Source organism: Nomascus leucogenys, chromosome 11 (assembly GCF_006542625.1).
Source record: "Nomascus leucogenys isolate Asia chromosome 11, Asia_NLE_v1, whole genome shotgun sequence".
NCBI lineage: Eukaryota > Metazoa > Chordata > Mammalia > Primates > Hylobatidae > Nomascus > Nomascus leucogenys.
In genome coordinates, this window is record NC_044391.1 from 109,643,243 (window position 1) to 109,663,371 (window position 20,129).

General features: G+C 39.4%; 1 protein-coding gene across 3 annotated transcripts in view; it reads left to right on the forward strand.

Moving 5' to 3' along the window:
* Positions 1-20,129, forward strand: part of LPP (LIM domain containing preferred translocation partner in lipoma) — a 715,816-nt gene that overhangs the window by 354,660 nt on the left and 341,027 nt on the right. For all 3 annotated transcript variants that reach the window (XM_030822968.1, XM_030822969.1, XM_030822971.1), the window contains one exon: positions 14,629-14,751. In XM_030822968.1, coding sequence (XP_030678828.1) covers positions 14,629-14,751 — 123 coding nt within the window. The remainder of the gene's footprint in view (positions 1-14,628; positions 14,752-20,129) is intronic.

The window sequence follows — 20,129 nt, forward strand, 5'->3', positions numbered from 1 at the left end:
GGAGTGTTTTAATATAAATTGTCTGTGCACAGCCTGAAATATGTGTGATTCATACCATGTGTTTGTTCCCACATCAACACTGAGTCCCAAGATACAATTACCCCTGCCCACTCTCTCCTTCGTCATGGGGAATGTGTTTATCCTTTAGATATCAGCACCTTGGGTAAGAGCCAAGCTCCTTATATGCCTAGGTTTGCACACCTGCATTATCTGACCACAGCTGACCCTTTGAGTCTGCTCTTACTCTATTTTTACCTTAAAGAACACTCGTGTTTGCCAAGTACACTTGCACATTGCAGTGTTCCTTCTATATCTTTATGCTCATGTTGTAAATATGTTAAATACTTGTTCTCCATTTAAGGCCTTCTCAATTCTGTCGCCATATAGCTTTCTCTGATTTCTCTATTCAGCTACTTTCTCTCTTTCCTCTCTCTCATTTTGCTTTTTTCTTGAATATCTTGTGTGACTTACCTACATGTATTCTGCCTTCTAATATGGATATTTGTGGATAAACTAGTTTCTTCAATGCAACTGTAAGCTCTTGGCAGAGAACCACTGATCCATTCTCTTTCCCTCCCTCCCCTTCCTTCTCCCTTTCCCTCCTTTCCTTTCTTTCTTCCCTCCCTGCCCCCCCTTCCTTCCTTCCTACCTGCCTCCCTCCCTGCTTTCTTCCTACCTGCCTCCCTCCCTCCCTCCCTCCTTCCTTTCTACCTGACTCCCTCCTCCCTTCCTTCCCTCCTTTCCTCCCTCCCTTCCTCCCTCACTCCCTTCCCTCCTTTCTTCCTTCCTACCTGCCTCCCTCCCTGCTTCTTCCTACCTGCCTCCCTCCCTCCCTCCTTCCTTTCTACCTGACTCCCTCCTTCCCTCCGTCCCTCCTTTCCTCCCTCCCTTCCTCCCTCACTCCCTTCCCTCCCTTCCCTCCTTCCCTCCCCACCTTCCTCCCTCCCTGTCTTCCTCCCTCGCCTCTCTCCCTCCCTCCTCCCTCTTGTCTGAACTTCATGCCAGTGTGTCTTGAATATTTGAAAAATATTTATGGGAAAGTGAATGAAACCTATCCTAAATGGAGAAGTAGATGGCAAAAAAGAGTATTAGAGCTTGGCTTTTCAATTGTAATTGTAGCCGTGACCTAATTTTTGGTAATCTAATAGGCCCATGTAATCTCTGCTTGGTGTTAGAAGGGAAGACCTTTCACCTTTTGTATTTTCTTCCTAATGTCATGCAAAGTGCTAGAGCTTTGGAGCAAAATGTTTGATTTCCAAATTCCAATTCTTCCATTTACTACCCAAGTAACCCTAGAAAGTTCTCTTTTTCTCTCTGATCCTTGGGCTATCCTCTTTTGAAAACAGGAATAATAACATCCACTAATCTCTAGGATTGGTGGAATAGCTCGATGAGATCATATGTATGAAAATGCTTTTCTAAACCTGAGCACTTCTATGTGATAATGGCAGTGCAGAGGGAGCTATGATTTATTTCCCCTTGTTTTCCCTGTAGTGACTATGTCCCAGGCTGTGTGCAGTGGACTGGGTAGCTGCCTAGTAATATTGCTGGCTTATAGGATATTTCCTGTTTTGTATGTTCTTAAGAAGATCAGTTGAAATGTACGAGATGTCGTTTTGGAAAAGATGTTTCACAGTGGGAGGTGTTAAAGTTTTAGTCCTATTTCAGCCCCTTCACTATACAAACTACCTTACCTTTTTGGGGGAATTGTATTATCTTTAAATGAAAATGATGGAATAGCGACATAAATTCCCCTTCTAGTTCTAATATTTTATGAGCCTTATTTCCATTTTCTATGCTTATCAACTGTAATCGATTCTCTTGCAGTTGCTCAAATATCTTTTATCTGCACATCCTCATCAATGGTATTTAACTTATAGAATCAGAACCACAAATGTTTAAAGAAAATTCTTGGCCAGACACGGTGGCTCACACCTGTAATCCCAGCACTTTGGGAGGCCTAGGCAGGTGGATCACCTGAGGTCAGGAGTTCGAGACCAGCCTGGCTAACATGATGAAACCTCATCTCTACTAAAAATACAAAATTAGCCAGGTGTGTTGGTGCGCACTTATAATCCTAGCTACTCAGGAGGCTTAGGCAGGAGAATTGCTTGAACCTGGGAGATGGAGGTTGCAATGAGCTGAGGTTGCAGTGAGTGCCATTGCGCTCTAGTCTGGGCAACAAGAGCAAAACCCGGTCTATAAATAAATAGATAGATAGATAGATAGATAGATAGATAGATAGATAAATAGATAGATAAATAAATAAATTTCCCACCCTCTGTACATTTCCATGGCATGACCCTTTGCTTTATATCTCTGAGTACATGATATGGAATATGGGACATGGGAATTGAATACTTTTTTGTGGTTTCCAATTTTGGTAACATTTTAAAGGGTCAAAAAAGAGTTCAAGAAAAAAAGACTTGAGAATGATGAGCTAATATATAAAGTTAACATCACATTTCTAAGTATTTGAATTTTGGGGAATGTGAGAAAGTGGCTTTTGAAATTTATCATGCCTGAGCTTATTAAGCCTGTGTTATCAAAATGAAAAATAAGAAACATGTCTTCCTTGAGGTTTTAAAAAAACAAAATCAATAGCGAAATTACCTGACAAGTTCTATTTGATTCATAAATCCACACAATTGTTGCACATCTCCTCCAGCCCCCTCACCACATATGAAAGTTTTCGTAATGTAAAAGTAAACCTTTTCTCCCCTACCTCTAAAAACATTTGTCTACCAATTTTATTATTTCACGTTATTTTGTCATGCAAAGGATTCCTGGAAAAATATCCATGATCCTAGATGATCTTATGGATATCTTTATAGGTGTTTCAATATAGAAAATTCAAATAAATGTATTTCCCTTTTATGCACAAACACAGAGTTCAGAAAAGACAGTTCATTTAGCGTTTGCTAAACTGTGTGTGTGGACTAACTGGTAAGGTGACACTCTAGGATGGCACAGCTTGCCTAGGTAATCTGTAGCATGGTTTTTAAACTATTAATTTCTTAGAATTGCTTCAGGAAATACTACTAGAGGAGATGGGGGATAAAGCAGTTCTGTCTGTATATGTTTCATACAATGGGTTTCCGTGTCTGATTTCATTTTACCAGGGGCTCTGCTGCTTAAAAAGGGGGTGCCAAATATCTATTTTACTGTCAAATAATTCATCTTATTGTGGTTATTCTTAGAGTTCTTGTTTTATTGATGAATAAATAATATATGTATTGTTCCTTAGTATCTATGCAAATTGACCTTTATTTTAATTGTAGGGGGTTACTTTAAAAATATATTATTTATATTATTTTCATTTTATAAGGATTGGAATTCAGTAGAAATCATTCAATGAGTAGGTAAATTTTGTGAAAAGTGAAGGATTTTTGTTGCATATTTAGTTTTGCTTTCTTATTTGAATAGAACAGTGAACAATGAGGCTACTTGTGTATACCCAAGTTCAGATCACTTTAACCATGACCCTGCCCTTACTTGTAAAAGAGTTGGCTTAAACTCGGAGTTGGCCTAACTCTTACGGGTTTAGTCTGATTGCTTTTGAGCAGCAACGACAGTGACAGGCAAGTGGTGAAATGTCATTATAGATCTATGCGGTATTAGAGGTTAAAAAAATAGAAAAGGACCTGGAAGGTGCATACCCTCATTTTCGTAGAGGTAAAAGTTGAGTTTCAGAAAGTCAAAGAGACTGCTTGATAGTATCAGCGGGACTTGGTCTTGTTTAGGCTGTTTCAATAGGGCTGATTGTGTGAAACAGAGGCCCCCTGGAGTAGCACTGAGTAATGGAGTTTATCTTAAGGATCGATCTGAATGAGATCTGATATCAGGAAGCTCACTCAGGGTCAGGGCAGATGTGTGGCTGAGCTCTTGCCATCTTTTTTTCTTCTCATTGCTTTTTTTCCCTCTCTCCCTTCCTCTTTTCCTCTCCTCCCTCTCCATTCCTCTGCTTCTCTAGTGTTCGCATGTTCATTGTTTTCCTCTACCCAATGATAGACTTCCTACCTCCTGTTGTATGTTTGGATTAATTGTATGTATGTATGTATGTATGTTAATAATATGGTTAATAATTAACCATGTACGTCATCTTTTTGGTTGATCATAGCCATAGCTCATCCCTGTGGCAATTTTTATTTTTATTTTTTTTATTTTTTTATTTTTTGAGTTTCACTCTTGTTGTCCAGGCTGGAGTACAGTGGTACGATCTTGGCTCACTGCAACCTCTACCTCCCGGGTTCAAACAATTCTTCTGCCTCCAGCCTCCCAAGTAGCTGGGATTACAGTTGCCTACCACCACACCTTGCTAAATTTTGTATTTTTAGTAGAGATGGCGTTTCACCATGTTGGTCAGGCCGGTCTTGAACTCCTGACCTCAGATGATCCTCCTGCCTCAGCCTCCCAAAGTGTTGGGATTACATGCATGAGCCACCATGCCTGGCAGCAGTTTTGTTACATGTTTTTCAGTCCAAATGCATAAGAGAAGGAGATTTATTTGCCCATCTAATCTCCTTGTCACTGTCCAAAAGTTAGGTTCGCCAGCCTATTTATGGACCCTTGGTTCTGTGGACCTCAGTGTTCTCTGAAATGGAGTCACATGGTTGAAACCATGGCTGTTTTGGCAACAAAGGATGGGGGCAGGACCATTTCCTTTAAAGGAGATTTGGGTTGGCCAAACATTGTAACGCTGGGTGAGTGTGTTAGGGCTGAAAAGGATGAAATAATACAAATTGTGAGGAAAAAAATTCAAGCATTTATCAAGCGTAGCGTTTATGTTCTATGTTGACGTTTGATATGGCTTGGATGTTGTTTCCCTCCAAATCATGTCAGAATGTGATCTCCAATGTTGGAAGTGGGGCCTAAAGGGGGACATTCGATCACAGAGGTGAATCTCTTATGGTGGCTTAGTGCCATCCCCTTGGTGATGAGTGAGTTCTTCCTCCGGGTTCACGCGAGATCTGGTTGTTTAGAGAGTGTGGTACCTCTCCCCAAGCCTTGTTCCTCCTCTTGCCATATGACCTGGTAGCTCCCTGTTGCCTTCATTCATGATTATAAGCTTCCTGAGGCTCTCATCAGAAACCTACTGGATATTGACACCATGCTTCTTAAACAGCCTGCATAGTCATGGGCCAATTAAACCTCTTTTCTTTCTAAATTACCCAGCCTCAGCTATTGTTTTATAGTGATGCAAAAATGGCCTAATATAACGTTTTTGTACTTTATCTTGAAAAACTCTTGTCTTCTGTTGTTACTTTATTTCTTGTTTATTTAGTGCTGTGTTCTCAGTTGTCAAGCCAGTATTCCACTTCAGATTATAAAAATGTATTCCCTCTTATGAATGCTCTAGTGTTTGCTCCCAAGACAGCTTTTGCGACAACTTTTCCCGCTGCCTTTAACATGTGGAGAAGATGTCCTTCTCAGATATTAATAAGACTTGAGTTTAGGCCTGGTTTTGCATATTAGAAAAGTTGAATTGTATTTCTGTTAGCCATTAGATAAGAAGGATTTTAGGGAAGGGGACTGTTTTTGTTTTCAAATTTGTGTCTCTTCCACATAGTTTTACAAAGAGTATCAAAGAACATAGTGAATTTGATGTCTCTAAGCAAAAGTGCAAGTGATATTTTTCAGTAGAATATATATAAACTCCTCAAGGTTGGGTATCATGGCTTTTTTACACTGCATACTACTTAGCATAAACTATTTTCTAGAGCAGCATGGGAGAAAAGCCATCCGTGCAAATCCATCATGAGGGTTATCCTATGAACATTGGTGTCATGGAAAATTAGACAAAGAGGAGTCAGTTATCAAGTTAGTGGGTTATTTGTAAGTCCTCCTCCCCTGGAGAGGGTACATTTGGGGAGATAGATAAGTAAGGTTTTTGGAAAGGTAAACACTTCAACGGAATGAGCGGGAAAGAGGATACACATCCCAATAGGAATGCATTCATTTTTTCCCTAACTTACAACAGTTTGTATCTCATTCCATAAAATGACATTTCTATTAGATAAAATAGATCATATTTTCTGCAATTCTCACTACTGAATACGGCCTGTCTCCACTGAACATTACCAGGATCCGTTTGGTGAGGCTGCTCATATTACTATATAGCATGAGAGATTATATTAAGTAGAAATGTACTGTCTTCATTTTTATTTTTATCCAAATGCCTTACCTCTTAGCCATTATTTGGAGTGTCTATTGGTATTTTCATGGCATCATTAACCATATATATGACATAATATAGGTTGTTCTTAAGGAAAATAAACCATAAATTCACTCAGTACCCACCCTTACTCCCCCCTGCCCCACACACTTAAATGTTCATTGTGTTAGAAATCCACTTAGAAAAATCGTTCTCAAAGTGAGAACACCTCACTTTGAGAATGACTCACACCAGCACCATCACTGGGGATGTTGAGAACATCCCCATACCAGCGCCATCACTAGCACCTACGAACTTAGTAGAAACGTAAGTTCTTGGGCCTCACCCAAGATGTGCAGATAAGAAACTGTGGCAGGTATAGCCTGGTAATCTAAGGTTTAATAAGTCCTCCAGGTGGCTCCATATAGGCTAATGTTTGAAAAACACTGATTTAGGATTGTGTTCTTTATAGTTAATTCCTGGCACCCTTACACATATTCAGATGCATAGAAGCCCCATCTAGTGAAGCCTCTCAGTAACTTAGTTTTACTTTTGATCAAAGTACTTTTTACAGTCACATACTCAATTGCCTGACTATTAACAGAAGCATTTATTTTGAGTCTATTGTCAAAGTAACAATTAAATAACTAGCATTTATTGAATGCTTATTATGTGAATATCACTTGACATGCTTGAACCTATTTAATTTTTACAACTGCATGAGGGACCCAGAGAGCTCAGGTGAATTGTTGAAGGTCACAAAGCCAGCAATTGGGAGATCCAGGTATCACAGCCTGACTCCAGAGCTTTCACCAGTATTCTTTTTTATTAGGGATGCTTTGAGGAAATTACTTAATACAAATGATTACAGACAAATAAATATTGATTGTGTCCCCAATTTCATCAAAGACAGATGATGGATACAAGATCGATCTAACTTACAACAAAACGATTACACTTCCAAGAGAAACTAGATAGAAATAGTTTGGATATTTCTCCCCTCCAAATCTCATGTTGAAATTTAATCCCCAATATTGAGATGTGGCCTAGTCGGAGGTGTTTAGGTCCCTCATGAATGGCTTGGTGCCTGTATGAGTCTGTTTTCACACTGCTAATAAAGACATACCCGAATCTGGGAAGAAAAAGAGGTTTAATTGGACTTATAGTTCCACATGGCTGGGGAGGCCTCAGAATCACGGTAGGAGGTGAAGGGCACTTCTTACATGGTGGTGGTAAGAGAAAATGAGTACGATGCAAAAGCAGAAACCCCTGATAAAACCATCAGATCTCGTGAAACTTATTCACTACCACGAGAACAGTATGGGGGAAACTGCCCCCATGATTCAAATTATCTCCGCCTTGTTCCTTCCCATAACACGGGGAGTTATGGGAGTACAATTTAAGATGAGATTTGGATAGGGACACAGAGCAAAACTGTATCAGTGAACTCCCCATGGTACTGGTCATACAGAGCGAATTCTCTGTTAGTTCATAGGACAGCTGATTGTTTAAAAGAGTTATGGCACCCCTCCTTGCTCTCTCTTCCACTCTCTCTCACCTTATGACACTCAGCCTCCCATTACCTTCCTCCATGAATAAACGCTTTCTGAGGCCCTCACCAGAAGCAGATGCCAGCTCCATGCTTCCTGTACAGCCTGCGGAACCATGAGCCAAATAAACCTCTTTTCTTTATAAATTACCCAGCTTCAGGTTTTGCATTATAGCAATGCAAAACAGACTAACAAACATAGTGTGTTTTGTTACTTAAAAAACACACACTTTAAAAATTCCTTTAGTTATCACCATTTTTCCCCACTGATATTAGAAAGAAGAGAGTAATAAACATTACTGACCATAATAGAAAAAAAGTACAGTGAAATTCCTGTTGTATCATTAAATTTAAATGAAACTACCATTGAAAAGAAAAGTTGTATTTAAACACAATGTAATTTTTGTATTATTAGCCTCTTAGGTTTTACTAAATTAAGATAGTTTTATATTCCTAAGTTATCAGGGAGAGCTTTTCTAATTAATCACAAAAGGAAGCTCAAGCTTGGGTAGGGTCTGGGAACCCCTTTGTTTTCCATATGGGATCAGTGGTAAGACATTCCTTGAGCTCTGTGAAGCACAATTGGAAAAATAGGATTATGTGGTTACTTTCTCAGGTCTGTAATTGAGCAGTCACATTCAAATTCCGGCTTTTTGAACTCACAAACTGTAATGTGTCAGTATGGTTGTCTACCTCAGAGATTCTGAAGGTTGTTGAAGATTAGTTCATGGTCATGTATGTTTTGAGTGTGACGCTGGGCATTGGATCTAATTCTAATATATAAACATCCAAGGGTGGAGACTGTTTCTTAATTAAATAGGCCATTCCCCTTGGCCTTTTGTTTCCCTTAATATCCTGGATAAGATTTTCGTATGTAACAGTTTTTACTTGATGATTAAGTTTCTGATTTTTTTTTCATAGCACAGGACTTTTCAGTTAGTCCTGCTCCCCTACCTTGAAACCGAAATGAATACTGAACAAATAAATCATTAACGTATTAGGCAAGATATGTTTATTTTCATCCCATTTCACAATCATTAAGGCCATAATTAGTTCAGGCAAAGATCATCTATGGACACTAAAACCACTGGGTGGGTGAAAGGTTTTTGACGAGTAGAATACTCACAGTGCCCCAAAGTATCACCTCATAGATTATTTTTAATTTAAAAATGATGCAGTCATGCTTAAAATGGTGAAATCCGGTAGACACTACCTTAATCGAGTCATCAAACTCGGCATCACCAAACATGGGCCAAACTGACACCATGAGCTTCCTGATGGGATGCAGCAGAAAGGATGTGGCCTCATGCATGTGATATTCCTGCCTAACTTATTTGATCTGAATCCAATCATCAAGAAAAATCAGATTGGTGGACTTTTTATAAGACACCTGACCAGAATTATTTTAAAAGTTGGCTTTATAAAAATCAAAAATCAGCTAGGAGCCTGTTCTAAATTAAAAGAGAATAAAAAGGTATATCATTTTATGATGTTATCTTTGGATTTGGGGTGGAAATTAACAGTAGATAAAGGAACACTACTGGCACCACTAGTGAAATGTGAGTATGGGTGATATTAGACAAAACTGTTTCTATGTTAAATTTCTCCAGTGTGATAATGGTTTTGGAAAAATTAGAAATTCTTAGGAGATGCAAACTGAGGTGCGTACGGGGGATGTCGGGGGGTGGTTTTGCAACATCTTACAGATGGTTCAATTGCAACAGCAAATCTAATTTATGTAGACAGAAAGCTAGTGTGATGAAATGGTGGCCACTGATGAATCTGGGTGAAGGATGGGTGAGTGGAGTTTATTTTAATAGTTGTTCAACTTCTCTGTGAATTTAAATTTTTTGGATATAAAGAATGAAAAAGTAAATAAATACAAATGAATGCTCTTTCATAACCAATTGCTGGTACTCCTCATCTATCACCTGTAGTTAGTGGGTTAGTGATAGTTGGCCTAAAATATGACCCATTCAAAATTAGACTCTTGATAATGGCCTAAGTTTATTTCATTCACACGCTGTACATTTTGGTTCTGGGCTCTTGTTTATTGGACTCTCTTTATGTACTTACAGTGGGGGAATCATCATCCTATAATCCTGCTGGCAGCACTTACTATGATTTGTCAAGTCATAATGAGTCCCAACTGTGGTTTGGTGAGCTTTTTATCACATATGTATTTAGATAATGCATAAAAATAAATATAAAAATAACATGTTCGAATGGTTTATTCATGGGATGTTTGTGGCCCTTGGTAAAGGGACGCTGTCACTAGACACCTTTGGTGCCCCACCTCGCATCTTCCCCTCCCACCTTTGTGTACCAGCAGCTGCTACAGCGATCAGCTCTGTGCGGGTGTGACCTGGTAGCACTTGGCTTCAACTGCAACACCTTTCACTTACTTTCTGTGCCAGGCCTTCTGTGCGTGCGTTTAAATTCTGAGACTTGTGAGAGTTATTCACAACCAGGAGAACAGTATGGGGGAAAGTGCCCCCATGATTCAATTATCTCCCACAGGGTCCTGCCCACAACACATGGGGATCATGAGAGCTACAATTCAAGATGAAATTTGGGTGGAGACACAGCCAAAGCATATCTCCTTCCTTCTCTGCTTAACTCTTTCTAGTCCCTCAGTACTGTTTCTTGGAATTGATTCCCAAAATAAATGGCCTACATGCGAGCTTTTCTCACAGGCATTGTTTTTCTTGGCAGAACACAGACTAAGACGATGTGATCTTTGAAATCTCTCTAGTGATGGTTAAAGAGTGTGGGGATTGTTATAATTATATTAACTACTTTATAAAAGTTTGTGGTGGTAGCTAGAAAAAGCATTAGTCAGGAGAATCTTCCTTGTTGCTGGCATTGGGAAAGTCATTTACCAGTCAGGTAACTAGCACAGCTACAAGGATAGGGAGTTAGGAAGAAGACATGTTGGTAAGTCTATAGGATTCTGTTGCTTGGTTATAGGACTTTGGATCCTAGTATCTACTATAAGGGATTGAGAGTAGCAAGATCCCCTAAATCGAAAGGTAAATGAATATCTACAGATTCGTGGCAAGACTTGGGCAGGACAACAGTTATTTGAACTGAGATATAAAATTGAGACTCAAGAGTGAAAAAAAGGCCTATTCTAATTCATAATGGGATTGAAATGTAGGATTAAAGCTACTACAGTATTTGCACAATCATCCCCCCCCGCCACCCCGCGCTCCCCTGTTATCCAGTTTTTGTGCAAAATCACACAGCGTTAGACTGGTACTTGTGATAAATTGCATCAACCTAATTTGAGAAACTGAAAATAGGGAGCAGTCTGAACTTAGAGGGTAGGGAGAATAAGGACGCTGGAAACTAATTGATGTCTTACAAGCACAGACTGGTTGCGTATCATAATTATTTGTTTTATTGTATAGTTCAGGGTAATTCTGTGACTTGTTGAGTCTCAGTGGTTAGATATTGCAGTGACTTCAGGCATAGGCAGTTGATGTACTTTCTGCTTCAGTAAAGTACAGATGTAGAAGACCTGATTAAATCCTGTCTCTTTACTAATACCCCAAGGGAACACTTAATGAATGATGCTTCCCTCAAGAAGAAGAATAATTAACAATAGCTGTATTATTCATATTAATTTATAGTTACTGGTTGCTATAATTAATGCTATTTAGGAAAATCGTCATAATTATAGCACTTTACAACTTACAAAGTATTTTCCCATCCATTTTCTTATCTAAATCTTATAACATCACCCTGGCTTAGGTAGAACATGTGATATTCTCTTCATTTTATAGATGAGAAAACTATGGCCCAGGGAAAGATTTAAGCAGACACCACTCTACCACCTTTGCCAGTATATTGGACTATCTAAGAGTATGTGGAAATACACTTACCAAATTTATGTCTACTGTAATATTTTATATCTGCGCACAAGAGGATCAACTTTACTTAGTTTTTAGTTGCGTTCTGTAACAATAATGTCCTGCCTTTCCTTGTACCAGGACCCCCATTACCCAGAATGTTCACATGAATTTTAAATGTTAAATGGAATTTTTCTTAATAATACCACACTGTTTCATAGTTATTACTGCCCTTTGAGATAAACATGAAGTCTCCTCTGATAGAGGGATTAGCACCTTGAAAACATCTGTTTCCGGTATACAGACCTGCTGGTCTTAAACAGTTTAATCAGACTGGAAATTCAGACTCAGAAAAGTCTAAATTTCAACCAACCTGTCATGTCACTCTTTTTCTATTTTTGGCTATGACAAGAGAGTTGAAGAAAATCTCCCAATTTCACAAGGCTAGCCTTCAAATCTGGGCCGTCCAGCTTGGTGATACACACATACTTACCAGTGTGAGCATGTGTGTGCATACACAGATGGACACTGAACCTCTTTGGTTCCCTTTTTATATCAAATTCTAGAGTATCCACTGCTTACTGTTGTACTTCTAACTGTGTTTACCCAAAAGATAGTGCTATGAGAAAGGTTGCTGCCTGTGTCACAGTCTGTCATTATTCATTGATTTATTTATTCAAAAATACTTACTGAACACATATTTGGGCTAGGTCTTGAACGAGAGTCCAAGGAAACAGGAACAAAACAGACAAAGCTTCTCATGAAGCTTATATGTTCCAGGGGAGAGACTGAAAATAAACAGAAAAATACACATGGTGGTAGATATTATTAAAAAGTAAATTTAAAAGCATAGGGGAATAACATGACGTGATGTAGAGGGGTCATAATAATACATCCAGAAGGAGAAAATCATAAGGTGGCTGTTTTAGATAATGTGATAATGTGAACGATATATATGTGTGTCTGTGTCTGTGTATGTGTGTGTGTACGTGGGTGTATATATATATACATATATATATACAAATATATACGTATATATACGTGCATATATACGTATATGTATACATATATACGTATATATACACATATATATACGTATGCATATATATACATATATGTATACATATATATACATATATGTATGTATATGTATATGTATATATGTATATGTATACATATATATGTATATATGTATACATATATATACATATATATGTACATATATGCACGTATATATATACATAAATACACACATATATACGTATATATACACGTATATATACGTATATATGTGTGTGTGTGTATATATATACGTTTGAGACAGAGTCTCGCTCTGTCATGTAGGCTGGAGTGCAGTGGTACGATCTTGGCTCACTGCAACCTCCGCCTCTAGGGCTCAAGCGATTCTCCTGCCTCAACCTCCCATGTATCTGGGATTAGAGGGGCCTGCCACCACGCCCAGCTAATTTTTGTATTTTTAGTAGAGACGAGTTTCAGCATGTTGGCCAGGCTGCTCTTGAACTCCTGGCCTCAGATAATCCACCCGCCCCGGCCTCGCAACCTGCTGGGATTACAGGCATGAGCCACCGCGCCCGGCCTGAAATCCATGTTTAAAGAGGGCTCACAAACAAGGAAGCCAACTGCCTCTTGAGGTAGGTTTGGTTCCAAGGACCTGGGCCACAACTTCATAGACAGTTGATGTTACTGTGCTTGAGAGAGATCAGGCCCAGGAAGGATTAACTCAAGCTGACTAAATTCACAAAAGAATGACCAAAACACCAGACCCCATTATGTTTCTTTTACACAGAAAGTTAAATAAGCTCCAAGACTCAGGTAAGGTGGTTTGGTGAGTAAGCTACTAGGGCATATGGAACTAGTGGACTTCACAGGCCATTACCCTTTACACCTTCTTCAACATATTCATTCACTAAAATGACAGATTGACTTCAAGGATTATAAGATTTAGTGCTACCCTGTCATGGCACCCTACTTGTTCTTACTGAAGATATTGTAGTTTCTTGGTTGGTTAATGCTTTTTCTAAACTCTTGCAGACACTAGATACTCTCTTGATATTTTACATCCTTAGACAAGTCCAGTAGAATTGATTAGATTATTGTAACTTTCCACTATTGTATTGCCATTGAATCTTGCTGAAAATACACTTTGGTCTCTTAATGAAGTTTTAAGAGCTTCTTCCATACTCATATATGATCATCATTAAATTGTCACTTCAAAAGGTTATTTTTTTACTTCACCCTGCCTCCAGATACTAGGGTCATCTCATTTTATACGTCCTTGCTTTTAACTCTAGACAGATTCTTTGCTTCTTTTTCCCAAACCTGATCGTAATTCCTGGAAACACCCTGTGTCGATGTTATTGCCGTCTACTCTCCTGTTGATTCTGACTGCAGGTAATACGAGGCTCTGACATATGAAATCCAGAGATCCTGACTTCACTGTCTGTGCTCACTGCCACATTCTTCCTCTGCAGCCCCTTGGCAGCACACTAAGGGGTCTCTTTCCACTTCATGTTCTAGGTGCATCCCTTGGGTCTTGCCATCTCTCGCACACGTGCATACCTAATACCCCTGGACCTGAGACTTCCAAGCACTCTCATGCTCCAATGTCTTCAAGTGCTGATTCCTCTTTCGGAATGTCAGTGTTCCTTCCCTGCTCCTTGCTACTTCAATAAATATTATTCTAGGCCGTGGTGTCTAAACACCAAAAGCTCATGAGCTCTCTTCAGCTGGTTCTGTTCTTTAAGTGCAGGAATGGAGACATTTATTTTCCTTTACTTGTATACTTATTTTAAACAACGACAACGACAAAACTGCTAAATAAGTGTGTGACCTGAGAAAAATCATCTTTTATTTTTCAGTTTTCATATCTGTCACAAAGTGATAATTCTATTTCAGCCTACCTCACTAAGATTTTATGAAAGCTTAATTAAAAAAAAAAAAAGAGGTGCAGAAAAACTTGGACAAAGCCACATTATAACTTCAGAAATTTGAACTTATAATGATATCCATGGAAATTTCCTTTAGTAACATGTCTGCGTTGCTTCCAACAGGGAAATCCTGGAGGCAAGACACTTGAGGAGAGGCGCTCCAGCCTGGACGCTGAGATTGACTCCTTGACCAGCATCTTGGCTGACCTTGAGTGCAGCTCCCCCTATAAGCCTCGGCCTCCACAGGTTAGTGCAGCCCACAGTCGTCTCCACACAGCCATTCCCAGATATTCTACTCTTATCAGAAAGAACATGCTGCATCTGAGAGCTCTTTTTTCCTTCCTTCCTTCCTTCCTTCCTTCCTTCCTTCCTTCCTTCCTTCCTTCCTTCCTTCCTTCTTCCCTCCCTCCCTCCCTCCCTCCCTCCCTCTCTCTCTTTCTTTCTTTCTTTCTGCAACCTCTGCCTCCCAGGTTCAAGCAATTCTCCTGCCTCAGCCTCCTGAGGAGCTGGGATTACAGGCGCCTGCCACCAAACCTGGCTAATTTTTGTATTTTTAGTAGAGCCCGGGTTTCCCCATGTTGGTCAGGCTGGTCTCGAACTCCTGACCTCATGATCTGCCTGCCTCAGCCTCCCAAAGTGCTGAGATGACAGGCCTGAGCCACCATGCCCGGCCCTTTTATTCTTTCTTGATCTTCTTAGACTCAATGATTTAAGTTGCCTTTTTATTTAATATCAACATGTGTTAGTCAACTGGCAGAAATTTCTTAAATTGACTCTGAGTACTTTCTTTAAAAATAACACAACATCATACTAAAATGTTATATAAAAAAGTAAATCTCTTATTCCATTGCCTTGCTCTTCTTACAGCTTTGTCTATATGGATATTTTGTTACATGTTGTTATAGTTTTCACAAATATGACTTAGCTTGGCTATGCAAGGTTAGGGTGAAGGGCTATGTCTTTTTCAAAGAAATTACTTTTGTTGGATATTAAGGTGGTTTTCATTATTTTTGTCATTGTTATAAATAATGCTACAAGGGACATATTTGTGTATATTTTCTTTGGGGTTATCTCCTGGCCTCAGATTTCTAGGAGTGGGGTTGCCACACTGATGAATGTGACCACTTTATTTACTTTTCTTTCCTAAGGTTGTGAATAGTTTATACCGGTACTACCAGTTAGTTTGAGTATATCAGTTTCTCCTCAAGTTCACTAGAATTTGATGGTTGCAATTAATCTGTGTTTTGTAAGTGCAAATGGTGCCTTGTTAGTTTTTCTTTGCTTTTTTATTTTTTTATTTTTGCCTACTTTGGAGCTTGGCTATTTTTCTGCATCTTCACTTAATATCTGCATTCCAGAAGCTGATCCTCCACTGCTAGTGATCATTCCCTGCCTCTCTGAAGTCTTGAAAGGGTTGTGGCAAATCTGTTTCAGGGCTTCCAGTTCCTCAGAAGACAGCCATCAGAACTGTAGCTGCAAACGCTGGACAAGCAGTATTGTCGCTGTGCTGTTTGACTCTTGCGTGACATTTGCTTGACTAAGTGAGAGTGCATACAGCCTCTGAGCCTCACTCCAATTCTTGAATGGCAGCTTCTGTATTTACAATGGTTCCTTTCTTAAATTAAGAACCAGTCTTGTTTCTCTGCTGTCAGTTATTTCAATACTTAACTGCTCATAAGGTGGCAGCACTTTCTTCTTCTTCTTTTTTTTCTTTTATGAGATGGAGTCTCTCTCTGTTGCCGAGGCTGGAATGCAGTGGCGCAATCTCAGCTCACTGAAACCTCCACCTCCTGAGTTCAAGCAATTCTCCTGCCTCAGCCTCTCGAGTAGCTGGGATTCCAGGTGCCCGCCACCACGCCCAGCTAATTTTTGTATTTTAGTAGAGATGGAGTTTCACCATGTTGGCCAGGCTTGTCTGGAACTCCTGACCTCAAGCGATCTGCCCGTCTTGGCCTCCCAAAGTACTGGGATTATAGGCGTGAGCCACTGTGCCTAGCTGCTGTCTTCTTTAGATACATTCCCTGTACCTTTTCTAAACATATAATGAAATTATCAGCCATGTGGGGATTCATGGCAAAATATACTACCACTTAGCTCTTCCTCACTGATCCTGCTCTTGGCTCTATCCATCCTGTGAGCAGTAAAAATGTACTTTGTCCCTGTAAATGTGTACTGAGCTCCTCATCTGTAAAAGGCACTGTGGTCTTTTAGGGGAACTGATGAGGCAGAAAAGTGGATAGTTGAGAGGAAGAGAAATAGGACTCCGTTGTAATCTTCTAATAGCCTGTAATGTTATACGTGACGCTATGGCCTATACTGCAGGAGCTTAAAGAAGATAGTGATATATTCTTTTGAAGGTGACACAGTCTGATAATTCTTATCAAAAGACTTGCATTTTCATCTGGATGGGTGAGTGGAATTGTATTGTTCGAGACAACAGCAGGAAATAGCCTGAGCCACAGGGCTGAAATCACCAAGGCTGCATTTAGAGATCTGTAAGCAACCAGATGGCTACAGATGAAGCCTTCGAAGGCTTGTAGTAGAATATAGGTCTGGGACCAGCCTGGCCAACATGGTGAAACCCCATCTCTACTAAAAATACAAAAAATAGCTGTGCATGGTGGCGCCCGCCTGTAGTCCCAGCCATTCGGGAGGCTGAGGCTGGAGAATCGTTTGAACCCAGGAGGAGGAGGTTTCAGTGAGCCAAGATTGCACCACTGTACTCCAGCCTGGGGACAGAGGGAGACTCCATCTCAAAAAAAAAAAAAAAAGAGAGAGAGAATATAAATCTGGTAGTTTCCTACAGACAGCATGTAGACATGTTTAAATGCCAGATTATCATTTTAATCTGTCTTTTGTAGATAATGGGATTATTTGAAGGTTCTCAATCTGGGAAATCTAAAATTCATCCTGAAAAAGGAACATAGGAAATAAGACCAACTCTAGAATGATGCAGGAAATGAGCCCAGGTCAGAAAAATGCTCTCCAGCAAACCACTCTTCATACTTTCTGACCATTGCTTGATGTTCAGCAATTTTTTTGATTCCACCCAAGCAAATGCCCCAAATCTCATCTCATGTCTGAAGACAGGAAGGCCACTGACTTTGGCACTGGACTCAGCAGTATCATGCCCAAATGCTTTTTTGTGCTCCCTTTCCTTTTTTTTTTTTTTTTTTTTTTTTGGTAATGGGTTTTCACTCTATCGCCCAGGCTGGAGTGCAGTGGCGCAATCTCGGCTCACTGCAGCCTCCGCCTCCTGGGTTCAAGCCATTCTCCTGCCTCAGCCTCCCGAATTTGGGGAGGATAGCAACAGTGTTTCTGGCTGCAGTAAATTTGGGGTAATGACTTTAGCTTACATCTACTTTATAAAAAATCCTCCATGACACTGCATGGATTTATGCAATTAAACTACCTTAATATTTGAAACTAAAATTTCTAAACATTTTAAATGTGTTTGTCAGGGAGTAGTTTTAGAATAACAAATGTGAAAAGTTCAGACATATTCCTATAGTGAATTGCAGATAAAATGTGAGCATAGAGCATCAGAGCTTTAGTGGGCCTTCTAGGTCATTTAGCCAAACTTACAGGTGGGTGCCACCATGCTCGGCTAATTTTTTGTATTTTTAGTAGAAACGGGGTTTCACTATGTTGGCAAGGGTGGTCTCAATCTCCTGACCTCGTGACTGACCCACCTTGGCCTCCCAAAGTGCTGGGATTACAGGCATGAGCCACCATGCCCCGCCCCTCCCCCCCGCTTTTTTTTTTAAACGGAGTTTTCATTTAAATCTTTTTTTTCCTCCCATAAATCCTTATAACCTAATAGACACTGAGGAGATCATGCTTTGAGGTCTATTGTTTAATACAACCTTCATTCTTGAAGGCTGTGTCTATACATGCCTCTCATAAACCATTGCATTTTAATAGGCTTATTCTGCAACTACGTTTTGTTTGAGGAATCTTTCTGAGCACACAAATTCATCATCACTGATATTTGGACAGTACTGATTGTGAAGCACTTTCACATATATTCTCACTTGAGTGAGATATAGATATCTCAGTTCTGAGATGTGCGTGATGTGCTTCTTTCAGGGATGATTATACTAAGACTCACCAAGAAGATTAATGGTTTCTCCTTGGCCATATGTTTGAGCACTGCGTGAGCACAACCGGACTTTGAATTTTGGCTTGTGCTTGATTTTAAGTTCTAAACACCAGATTGAGGGTGTCAGGTTTTGTCTTCATTTTCATAATGATTTTTCCATCGATAAAAGCTGGCATCAGTCATCTGAGTGACACTGTCCCTTGAATGTGGCTTTCCCATTTAAAAAAAAAAAAATTCAGAAGGTTAAAAATTTTAATTCTAATGGCCATTAAGTAGAATAAGCTCATAATTATGGTAAAATACACTTTCGATGTGCCTGTTCCATTCAGAAATTAAAGGATGATCCATTCTAATTTTTTTCTATTACTATGATTTAACAAAGCAAGAGTTAATTGGGAGATATATCTCATCCTTTTGAATTGTCTTCCCTCTGGTGGAACTGAATTAGATGTGTTAATATTTATTGGTTAACATAATTATAGGCTGTGAGAACAATAATCACACACTTAAAATATTAAACGTGTATGTGCCAAGAGAAGATGATGTCTGTAGTCGACTGTGATGTGTTATAATTAAAAGGTACTTGGAAAGTCCTAGAAACGTAGACCGTTAATGCCCAACGTTGATGCTTCTATTTTTGTTCAAAGCAAATTTCAAAACCTATAGAATCACCTGACTACTTAAAATAGGCTAGTAGGTCTGTGATTTCTCATTAGTCAAACATGTGTTGTAAGCTTTTTTGAATCCATGTCCATCATCTTTGGAAGGCTGCTTTGACTCATGGTCTAGGGAAAATGATATATATGTGGAATGTTTATATAGTAAGAGATTCCAAGGAGCTCCATTCTCATACCAAGTCTGAAAAATGTCTGAGCCCTTGAAAATAGGGTTTGCTAAAGCATTTTCTTCCTTTTATTCTAGGGAATATTTTCCACTCCCAGATTTTCTGACTTTAGTTCTGTTCACTTACTAATCCCTATATTGATTTTGGAAATTTGGCTTAATTCCACATATTCATTGATTCATTCACTTAACATTTGATGACATCCTTCTCTGGATCAATCATTGGAGATTTAAAGGTTAGTATCAACAGGTCTTTCCTTTAGAGTGATTTTTAATCTTACAGAAGAGGTAAGCCCATAAGTAACCCAAAGGGACACAGAAGAAAGGCTTCGATGTGCTACTTAAACTGTCAAGTAAATCACCATGTGTCAAAATCATTGGGAGATAAAACACAGGAATACCAACATTGTACCTTATAGCTTTCAGTGTCAGAGAGGACGGCATAGAGCAGACAGTATTTGAGCTAACTTGGCTTAAAGTGTTACAGGAAGGGCATGGGATTCAAGGTGCAAGAATAATAAGGGTAGGAAAGTCAAGGAATGTGGAAAGTGAATATTATTTGAAGAATAAGTTTGTCGAATAGGGTATATAAAGTGTAAATGGGATTACTGCTGAAAAACTCAAACTTACTTAGTAGTATCTAAGTAGCCCTTTTGATGCCCAAGGGCTTTTATAGTTA